Here is a 10,331-nt window from a genome sequence, read left to right on the forward strand (position 1 = left end):
GTTAGCAACAGTCTCTCTTTCTCTCTCCATTTTTTTCTCTCTCTCTCTCCTTATGCTGTAATGATCATAGAAATTGGCCTTTGTCATAATTCCTATTCCTTTCTTTCTCTTTCCCTTTTTCTTTCTAAAAAGATAATATGGAAAAGCCACAACCGCCGCAGTATACGTACCCACCGCCACAACACCCATACACACCACCAAGCTCGTATCCTACAAACAACTATACACCTCCTCCTCCTCAAAACAACTATGGACAGTCATCTAATCCATACCAAGCACCTGAGAATCAGATGGAGGAAGGCTATGAATCAAAAGGAAAAATAAGACCACCAAGTGGATGGAATGATCTGTGGGCTGCTGCTCTCTGGATAGCAAATATGGGTGCCTTTATTGCCCTAAGTGTTATTGGACTGAGAACATATAATGGCAAAAAAGGATCCTACAACGGAACACCTTCTAACACACAATATTCTGGCCTTACTTTCGATACCGGAACATTCAAAATATTTGGATTCTCTGCTATCGTCGGATTCGGCCTGAGTTTTTTGTATCTGATATTGGCTAATATGTAAGCCTATTACCCGCACCTATTCGGCTACTTACCATAACCTCTTTCAGGTTTCCTCGGCCTTTGATCATCATCACTTTTGTATGCAGCATAATCGTCTACTTTGGGGTCACAATATACTATTTTACACAGCACTACTATTCTGCTGCCATCGTTTTTCTGATATTCTCTTGTCTTTACCTTCTTGCGTTCTGGTGGTGGAAAAGCCGAATCCCATTTGCAACAGGTAGATCAGAAGTCCTCTTTATTTGTAATACTAATTTTTTAATGTTTGTATATCAAGTTCTACTGGAGAGAATTACGTCAATAACCCGAGAGTATCCAAGTACCATCGCAATCGGTGTACTCTCGCTCATCATTCAAACAGCCTTCAGTTTCTGGTTCATGTTAAATGTTATTGGAGTTTATGAGACATACTACAGTAATACCGCTAATAATGCTCGTCTGAATCTTGCAATGGTGTTCTTGGTTTTTTCATTTTATTGGACGTCTCAGGTCATAACTTATGTGACCCATGTTACACTAGCTGGAGTATTTGCAACTGTATACTTTCTCAACAACTCTGTCAGCCACCCTGCCCTGGGAAGTGCTAAAAGAGCCCTAACTACAAGCTTCGGATCGATATGCTTTGGAAGTTTACTGATCGCTTTGGTTAATCTGATCAGATATTTTATCCAGATAGCACGCGCAAACACAGATAATGCAATCCTCGGTTTTGTATTATGCATTGTAGACTGCATTGTTGGATGCTTCCAAGGCTTATTTGTATGTTCACCTTTTTTTTTGAAGAAAGCCTCTAACATTTTTATATTTTGGTTCGGATATAGGAATGGTTTACGTATTATGCTTTTAGCGGAGTGGCCATTTACGGAAAGCCTTTCATACCTTCTGCTAGAGACACTTGGACTATGGTAAAAGATCGTGGTATAGAGGCCATGATAAATGACAATTTGATAGGCAACGTTTTATTTATGGGTAAGTAGAGATATTCTTCTTTTGGTGATTTTACATGACACTAACCAGAATTTACTATGTATTAGGAGGCCTGCTTGTAGGTGTACTATGTTCGCTCCTAGGGTTCATTTATCTTCAAGTATCCCAGCCAGCATATAATCAGAGCGGAAGCATAACCCCAGTAGTGGTTATGATGTGCTTCTTGGTTGGCGCTTCTATGTTCTCTAGTGTTGCTACAGTCATTTCAAGTGGTGTTGCAACAACCTTTGTCTGTTTAGCAGATGATCCTGACGCTTTGAAAAGGTAAATAAATAGCTAAAATCAACGAAATACTCAATAGTTCTTTTTTCTTCTTTTTATTACAAAGATCGAGCCCCGAATTGTATGAAAAGGTAAAGTAAATGTCATATAATTTGAATCAAACTAACTTGTGTATGACAGATCAGAGAAACATGGCCTCGGGTCGTACAGGGCGTTTAATTGCCCTTCCCGGAACTATATTGATCACATTGACTTGCTTAATTACGACCAAACTTGCCGCTCAATAATCTTTCATTCCTTGGAGATCTCATATACTTTTGAAATCAAATAAACGGGAAGATTTAGGGTAGTCAAACAAGTACACTCTAATTTTGTACAATATTTTGAAACAATATCATTGTATGAAAATAACGATAGTTTCTATTAAATCAAAAATAATTTTTTTCTCTTTATCTATTCACAGTTCTTTTAAAATAATAATAATATAGTTTATGAAAGAACAACATAAAAAAAAGTAAATGTAATAGGCGTTCACATAGTTGTGGTCGACCGATTTTTAATGGTCGACTGCCTTAATTTTCTTTACTGTTTATAGTAGCTTCTGAAATTGAAAACAAGAGTCACTCGAGGTTAGTTTCACATAATATTTGTATTTTACTAAAATACCCCCTAATAAACTTTTATTTTTCTATCTATTTACAAACATGAATAACAGTAATAATAGTCAGTTCAAAGGCTTCAAAAAATGAACTTTACTGATTTTTTTAATAATAACCTTTTCTTTATCAGAGATGCCTAAAAAATAAGAGCAATATGCAGATGATGTAAATAATTAAGTGCTTTAAGACTTCAGCAAAAAAGTAGACAAAGACTCGTCAGCTTAAAAAGATGTCGTCGATTAAATTTGTTGCCCATTTTTGGAATAATTTTTTTGCCTAAAATTGGGAAAAAAACCGGTCGACCGACGAAAAAAATCGGTCGACCGCAACTATGTGAACGCCTAATGTAATTTGATTTGATTTGATTTGGTGAGCGTCTTCTTTAAATTTATACACTTTTCTTGTAAAAGATACGGTGTAAAATAAAATAAAATGAAATAAAATGAAATAAAATGAAATGAAATTATATAAAAGTATTCTGACTTTTATGCTTCTTCTTCTTCTTTCTACAAGAAGCTAGTGTGATTGGTTGATTAAATTTGCCCCAAACACAGGTTGTGCATATTTGACTACCCTTATTATGAAACGAGTAAAACACAAAATGGTACTTTTGAGGGGAGGTGAAGAAAGGTTACGCAAATGGCGAACCAAAATGTTCTTTCCCCAAAGGAGAATAAATTCCTACCATATTATAAACCGGAAAATTTTGTGGACTAAAGATTAAACTCATACAACAAAAGAAATAAATAAAAAATAAAAAAGGCCCCATAAGGCATATAAAATACGGGTACGTATACTACATTTTATTGACACGGAAAAATAGACAGGAAAAAAGGGAAAAAAAGTTTACAAATTAAGCTTCTTCTTCAAAGCGTTCTCGAGCTTGATACCATCAGCAGCAAAGTTGCGGATACCCTCAGAAAGCTTCTCTGTGGCCATTGCGTCCTCATTCATCTCCCAACGGAAAGCCTTTTCGTTGTTAAAGAAAGAGACCTTGGGGAGTGACTGAGCCTTTGCACTCTCAGGACTCAATCTACGTTCCAAAGTCTTATTGTCTTTCTGGAGCTCACCCAACAAGGCAGGAGAGATTGTCAAGAAATCACAGCCAGCCAACTCTTCAATCTCACCAGTATTACGGAACGAGGCGCCCATGACAATGGTGTTGTAGTTATATTGCTTGTAATAGTTGTAGATTTTTGACACCGACAGCACACCAGGATCCTCGGTGCTAGAATATGTCTTTCCAGTTGACTTCTTGTACCAGTCCATAATACGACCAACAAAAGGAGAAATGAGAGTGACACCAGCCTCAGCGCAGGCAACTGCCTGAGGGAATCCAAACAACAAAGTGAGGTTACAGTGGATCTTGTGTTCCTTCTCAAGGATATTGGCGGCCTGAATACCCTCCCAGGTGGAGGCAATCTTGATCAGAACGCGATCTTTGTGTACGTTTGCATCAGCATAAAGCTTGATAAGACGAAGGGCTTTGGCAACAGTAGCATCCTTGTCAAACGAGAGACGGGCATCGACCTCAGTAGAGACACGTCCAGGAACAATCTTCAAGATCTCAGTACCAAAGTTGACCAGAAGCTTGTCGGTGGCCCAATCAAGAACCTCTTGGGCAGAACTGATTTATGTTTGTCTTTTAGAATTTGTTATCATGTGTATCTATTGTTGTGTACATACCCTCCTTTAGCCTTGGCAAACTCAATTGCCTCATCTACCAACTTGGCGTATTGCTCCTTTTGGGAGGCAGCAAGAATCAAAGAGGGGTTGGTTGTGGCATCCTGGGGCTTATACTGAGCAATGGCTGTAGATAGATAGGTAAGCTTTAATTTTTTGCATGTATTGTATAACTTACTCTCAAAATCGCCAGAGTCTGCGACAATGGTGGTGAATTTTTTGATTTGATCAAGAACAGACATTATTGATTATGTGAAATATGTTTGAATAGAAGAAGAAGGTTGTGAGAAAATGAATAAAATAGCAAAAAAAAGGCGCATAAATATGCTTTCCCAAATTCATCTCGGAGTGTCAATATATAAAACTTTGAGTGAAATTTATCAATTCATATAAGTCCCAGCAATAGTTATTTGCACTATCTCGAACTTGTTACATCATAAAGTGAAAATATTTCTATATCACTTTGTGCACCTGAGTAAAGTGTAAATAGGAGTGACTATTGTAGTACAAAACCGCTGTTCTTGTTCCACCCAGGGTTCAACACTGACGATCTTTGATAATTTTCTCTACCAGTCCCTGACTTTACCCAGTAGTCTATGTTTCTAGCCAATGTATTTTTTTTAGAAAAAAAAACTCCCAAAGACATGGCGCATACTGTGCCAAGTGAAGAGTGGCGTGGTTTAGACAACATTATATATAACGGACTTGAAATAGTTTTAAAGGGACACAGTAGTATTGCAGATTGATTATTATTATTCCACAGCACCAAACTTTATCATTACAGCATATTACGTCTATGGTACGCCCGATATTGTTTATATTACACTTATATATATATATATATATATTTAAAAAAAACCTTGAAGCGGGAACCTCAAGTAAAATTCAGTGCATTCTCGGCAAAATATTTTCCATTACTTCTTAAAAGTCAAAACCTCGAACTTAAAGAAAATACAGAAGGAAAGTATCTTGAAGAATCAAAATCAACTTTATTGCACAATGTTCTCTTTTGAGAAAACATGAGTAAAAAATAAAGCTCCAATGGAGATGAATCGTTTTGTGGTAGTTCTTTAATCCATATCGACAAGGACAGACATATAGCAATCTCTTTGATCCCAATAAACAATACAAAAAAAAGACATATATACAGAATTTCTTGCAAGACAAGAATTGTCTCCAAGCTATCCAGGTATCTATAAACATATATAAACGGTATTATTTATTTTTTTCTCGCTTATTTTAGGCAATTGAAGAATATTGGCCTTTTAAAGAAGAGAATTGTCCATTTAAACATAGTAAAGTTCAACAATGAAAGATCTTTTACATGAACAAAATCAAGTCAAGCTAATCCAAAAAAAAAAGATAAATGGAGTTCAGAGCTGCATTTTTGAATTTACGCAGAATACATGAATATTATTCATTATTAATATCAATTAAATAGTGTGTATATCCAGTCAGCATTTTGACAACCCAACTCTTGGATATTATCACTATTGATCAATTACGCGCGCGAAATTGGTCCACGATTATAACTAGCATCAATGGCTAGTTTTCTGGACCATATTATATTGCGAATATTTTTATATTTTTATATCTAAAATCACTATTGGTCAAAGATATCTTACCATGAACAATCACTACTATTGAGGTATGTAATATATGAGTCTGAAACTCTTGGATTATTGAAAATATAGCTGTTAACCTGATAGCCTGTAAAGAGATTATCAGAATTTCTTGTATGCGTTTGGAGATTTTCGATACTATTGTTCCGAGTTAAAGATTTCCGAGATGAATGTTTCTTGGTGCATGAATACAAAGGTACTGTAAAGGTGTTTCAAATGTCTATAATTATTATCTTCCTTTAAATAGTGTATTTAAATCAATGACTAATATTTGTAATATTATAAATATGATGAAAAGAATACAACTTAAATTGTAATAAAAAATATATATTATATTAAAAAATATAGGCACACATTTAGCCTACTGTCCACTAAATACACTAGAAGCGGGAGAGGACACATATTCAGAAAGAGAAAGATGGGTAATATGGGGTTATTCAAAGGTCTCCTTTTGAGATTTATTTTCTCTCACTTTGTGGCGAATCTTTATTCATTAAAATGACTAGCTTTCTTTTTATAAAAATTGTACATGTTTAGTAATATATTTATTCATTTCACGGGTTAGAGATTTATCGATAGAAGTAGTATAACACAGGTGATTTAAATGCCTTAAAAGTGTACAAATAGTCTGACGAAAAAAATTATTTTGAAGATATTTTAACAGTCAAAGAAGCACCAATTTTTACAAAAGGCTCGAAGAATACACTGGGCATAATTCGTCTAATATCTGATAATATTTAACTATGTACAAACATAACATAACGCACACATGTATATATAGACAAGTGCTAGTGTAGCTATAGCTACATGTACATGTACATGCATGTATAAATATTTTTCTCCACTCATTTCATCAATCAATTTCAATAAAACCAGTGATGTGGGTTTGTATGGTTTGTAGTGCGTCTCACAAAGCATTTGTCATCATATCCAATGTATATGTACAGTGTGGCACAGCAGGGTATGTAAACGCAGAAAAGAACGTAATAAAGTAAGGCGCCACACATATGCTTATTTGTGCATATCCCTTTTAATTTAGGGTTAAGACTGAGCCGTGTTAAATAAAAGCAACCAAAATATTAAACATTCGATTCTAGTCCTTCAAGGCACACGGCTACCATGATAACTCCAAAAAGACAATTTAGGTCTGAAAAAGAGAAAATCGTGAAAGCAATATGAAACAGAGGATATTATTCCTGAGAAATTATTAAAACAAGACTAGAGAAAGTCTCCCCCAGAAATTGGTCTTTGTGTACACCACTATGGAAGGCCGGGATACACATCATGTATCTTAAATGCACTGTTGTACTCTATCCTTTTATTGTTGAGCGATAATATATTCGATTGTCAAAGGAACAACTGGAAGAAGCTTATATGCTAAGTAATATGTATAGATAAGGTTTTGTTAGATGCGTCAAGTGACGACTTGTTTAATGTATTGCAACAGACGATACAGATAGATAAGATGCATATGCTAGCTAATTAAATACCCACTGTTTAAATAGCACACGTTATGTTATACTCTGATAATTTAGTCTACGGCCTAAACTCAATTTATTCACAGGATGTGTTGATATAGTACAAGCAGAACATATACATACACACACACACGAGCAAGAAATTGTATGACCAACATTCTTTTATCAGATGTAAAGACTTCTTTACCCGAGAGTATGGATTCAAGAGCATAAAATATCATGTATAAAAATAAATAAATTCCAAATTAAACAGAAAACAAAACTCTTATTTGGATACAGATTAAAAGCATAAGATACACACATATTTTCATGCACGTATTGTCTATCTGATATATTAAGAGCTTCTTTACAAAAAGATACTATACTTTATGATATAAATTCGCTTGGACCACATCAAAGGATCATGCGCTTTGTTCCACATGTAAGCTCAAGCTAAATGTATCTGTTATTTGCATTGATCGTAGGAATATTTTACATCAATGTGTTTGGGTACAATATTGCAAAAATAAATAAATAAATCGAGTATTTTTACAAGCTTTTTACGAGTTTAAGGGCTGTTTTAAGGTTGAATTCTGATTAAGCAATATTCTTTTTCTCTTTTGTTTGTTTGTTTCAATTTCAACTTTTCACATCTCTTTGCTATTGTAATACAAAAGTAAAGACACCTCTTCGATATTCTACTTTTGTTCCACCATGTTTTTAAGATCAATGCAAAACATGTTTTCCTTCCCCTTAATCTTCCTGCAGTACAGTAGCAAAAATAAAACAATTTGCTAAACAGCTTCAAGAATATAATGACTCGATAAAGGTGCGCCTTGAGGATACTTGGTGATAGTAAGATGACAAAACCTATCTTCTTCTTGTCCGTGGAACTCTTTTCCCACTTGTTTGTTGACTTGCACTTTTCAAGCTTTGTCTCACGCATCAGCTCTCTAGAATATCCTCTATTGGTCCTATAGTGCTCTCAATCTGAGGAACACGGGTAAGTACCTTTGAGATCATATAATTACATAGTAGCTGGAGAGTAATGGACATGAAGTTAAAGAGAGCGGTAAGCTATCAATTCCACAAACTATGCTCAAAATATATCGAAATTATATTCTCTAAATGATTTGGGTGGCTACCTATAGAATGGTGTATAAGAGTAACAGAAAAACGAAAAAAAAAAGCTTTGGTATTATCTTAGAAAACCTTTCCAGATTACATTTGGTGTTCAAGAGCGGCAATATGAACGAGAGTTTGTGACTTTCTTAAGATTTTCAAGATACGGCTGAGATCACAAAAGAGAATTGCCTTTAGAAATATCCTTTCAGGTACTCCTCAAAACAGTTCATTCACGCATAGTAACAGTATACTTATACACTCCTTTTCTTTCTTTTTTTTTTTTAAAAAAAAGACAACAACCGAAAACATCTTTAATGAAATTTAAATTCCATTAGAGCAAGAAATATTATCATACTATGCTAATATAGTAATATTCAAAAAATCATATACAAAGACGCTATGTATATTCACAAAGGTAGATGTTCGTACATTATGGTTGAAAGTAGATAGTGAGATGCTTTCTGATTTTTTGTGAAGACATATATTCTCTAAAGATTTGATTTCATGAGCGCTTATCGCAGTATACAAATATGTGTTTGATTACCTAGCCAAAATAAACTGGTTGAAGTGTATAAGGATATCACATGCTTACTATAAGATAAATTGCTTATCAACTGATCTTAAGTCGCATTCAACAGCTGTAAGTGTCTGTGAAAATAGAGGACAAAGCCAAAAAAAGAAGTGTACGATACGATAAGTTGCTTGCAGAATTTTCTCTTCAAAGTAAACCATACTATAGCTCATTCATATGTGAGCTACTCATGATAGTAATGTATTTTAACAAGTGATAATTAAATATATATAGTATTAAGCTAAATGTTATCCTTGAAGACGTTATGCATAAAAAAAATCCTATGTAACTAGGCACTTTGATATATATATATTTCTGGTTTAATGGTTTATTTATATGTAAATTAAAATAAATAATGAAACATTTTATTATTTTAAGACGAGTATCTCTACTCGAAAGCTTTCTCCTTTCATATTCCATAGTTAAATACCAACAAAGGTAGTCTTCCATGGGTTGATATCCCGGAGATAAAATTTTGCAGCTGCTTTTTTGTGCACCATTATTTTTCCGGGGTAGCAAAATACATATAATGAGGAGCTCTTGAATTATATTGCTTTAATATTTTTAAAGATGTGCATTAATAACTCCATAAGCATGTACAGATAAAGAGTAATTTTTCTTTAGGTATAAGTTGTATCAGAGCCGGGTAAAGTCAATACCATAAAATAAAGGTACAAAGCCAAAGGCGCGTGAAGAAAGGCAAATCAATAGAGAATAATAATATTGATATGATTTGAGTTTTTTTTTTTTTTTTTTGCAAATAATATATATTTATATAAAAGTACTCTATTAATCGGAAAATAATAATCAAATAAATTTTGGGCATGCTTGTCAATAGGACGTATTTAAACGACCAGAAAAATATTAATGCATAGGACTATCTTTAGAAACAATTCGTTACTTCAACGCTAATATTCAATAGGAGTCTTTTGCCATTGGTGTTCTGTGGCCTTTAGTTTAATGAATGCTTATAGGATTAACTGTGCATAATCATAATCATAATCATGTACATATTTTGAAACATATTGAATTGAATTGAATTTAATTGAATTGAATTGATTTTTATTCTTATTTTTTATAGAATTATTTACAAATCACCATAAGTATAGTATCTGAAATTGTTCTCTCTACTGGCTTTGCATGCTACAGATGTTATATTGACCAAAAACAGATCTTGCCAGTTCGGTATAATTCTAGTTTCTTCCATTCTGTCAAATATATTCAATTGTCTCAATTGCACAAGGATAAAAGAACGGGACATTTTCTCCTCATGAAATGATGATTATCCAAATTAAATACAATTACTTATAAACTCAAGCATACCCTTGACTACATAGCATAGAGACCATTCTATGCTATAGCGACCATATTCTTGGCCAGTCTATAGTACACTTGAATACTGTAGAATCATACTTTCTTTGCTGTTGTTGG

General features: G+C 34.0%; 2 protein-coding genes across 2 annotated transcripts; one reads left to right on the top strand and one right to left on the bottom strand.

Annotated features, from left to right (window-relative positions):
• Positions 1-137: 137 nt before the first annotated feature.
• Positions 138-1,829, top strand: PHYBLDRAFT_154980 (hypothetical protein; the record flags this gene model as incomplete). Its single annotated transcript, XM_018433370.1, has 5 exons — positions 138-568; positions 619-794; positions 852-1,333; positions 1,396-1,543; positions 1,609-1,829. The coding sequence occupies 5 exons, from the start codon at positions 138-140 to the stop codon at positions 1,827-1,829; spliced, it is 1,458 nt and encodes a 485-aa protein (XP_018294459.1).
• A 1,372-nt stretch (positions 1,830-3,201) lies between these two features.
• On the bottom strand, positions 3,202-4,399 carry PHYBLDRAFT_132436 (hypothetical protein). The gene is made up of 3 exons (XM_018429495.1): positions 4,304-4,399; positions 4,129-4,252; positions 3,202-4,069 (listed from the first exon to the last, which is right to left on the bottom strand). Exons 1-3 carry the CDS (start codon positions 4,365-4,367, stop codon positions 3,289-3,291), a joined length of 969 nt encoding a protein of 322 aa, XP_018294460.1. The 5' UTR covers positions 4,368-4,399; the 3' UTR covers positions 3,202-3,288.
• Positions 4,400-10,331: the final 5,932 nt, after the last annotated feature.

This window comes from Phycomyces blakesleeanus (genome assembly GCF_001638985.1).
Source record: "Phycomyces blakesleeanus NRRL 1555(-) unplaced genomic scaffold PHYBLscaffold_6, whole genome shotgun sequence".
In the NCBI taxonomy this organism is placed as follows: Eukaryota; Fungi; Mucoromycota; class Mucoromycetes; order Mucorales; family Phycomycetaceae; genus Phycomyces; species Phycomyces blakesleeanus.

What these genes read in the sequence shown, in the direction of transcription:
- PHYBLDRAFT_132436 (XM_018429495.1), bottom strand. Translation starts at nt 4,367, where the DNA reads ATGTCTGTTCTTGATCAAATCAAAAAATTCACCACCATTGTCGCAGAC. An exon ending in AGACTCTGGCGATTTTGAGA is followed by an intron (nt 4,253 to 4,303) that starts GTAAGTTATACA and finishes ATCTATCTACAG; the next exon opens with CCATTGCTCAGTATAAGCCC. An exon ending in TTTGCCAAGGCTAAAGGAGG is followed by an intron (nt 4,070 to 4,128) that starts GTATGTACACAA and finishes AACATAAATCAG; the next exon opens with TTCTGCCCAAGAGGTTCTTG.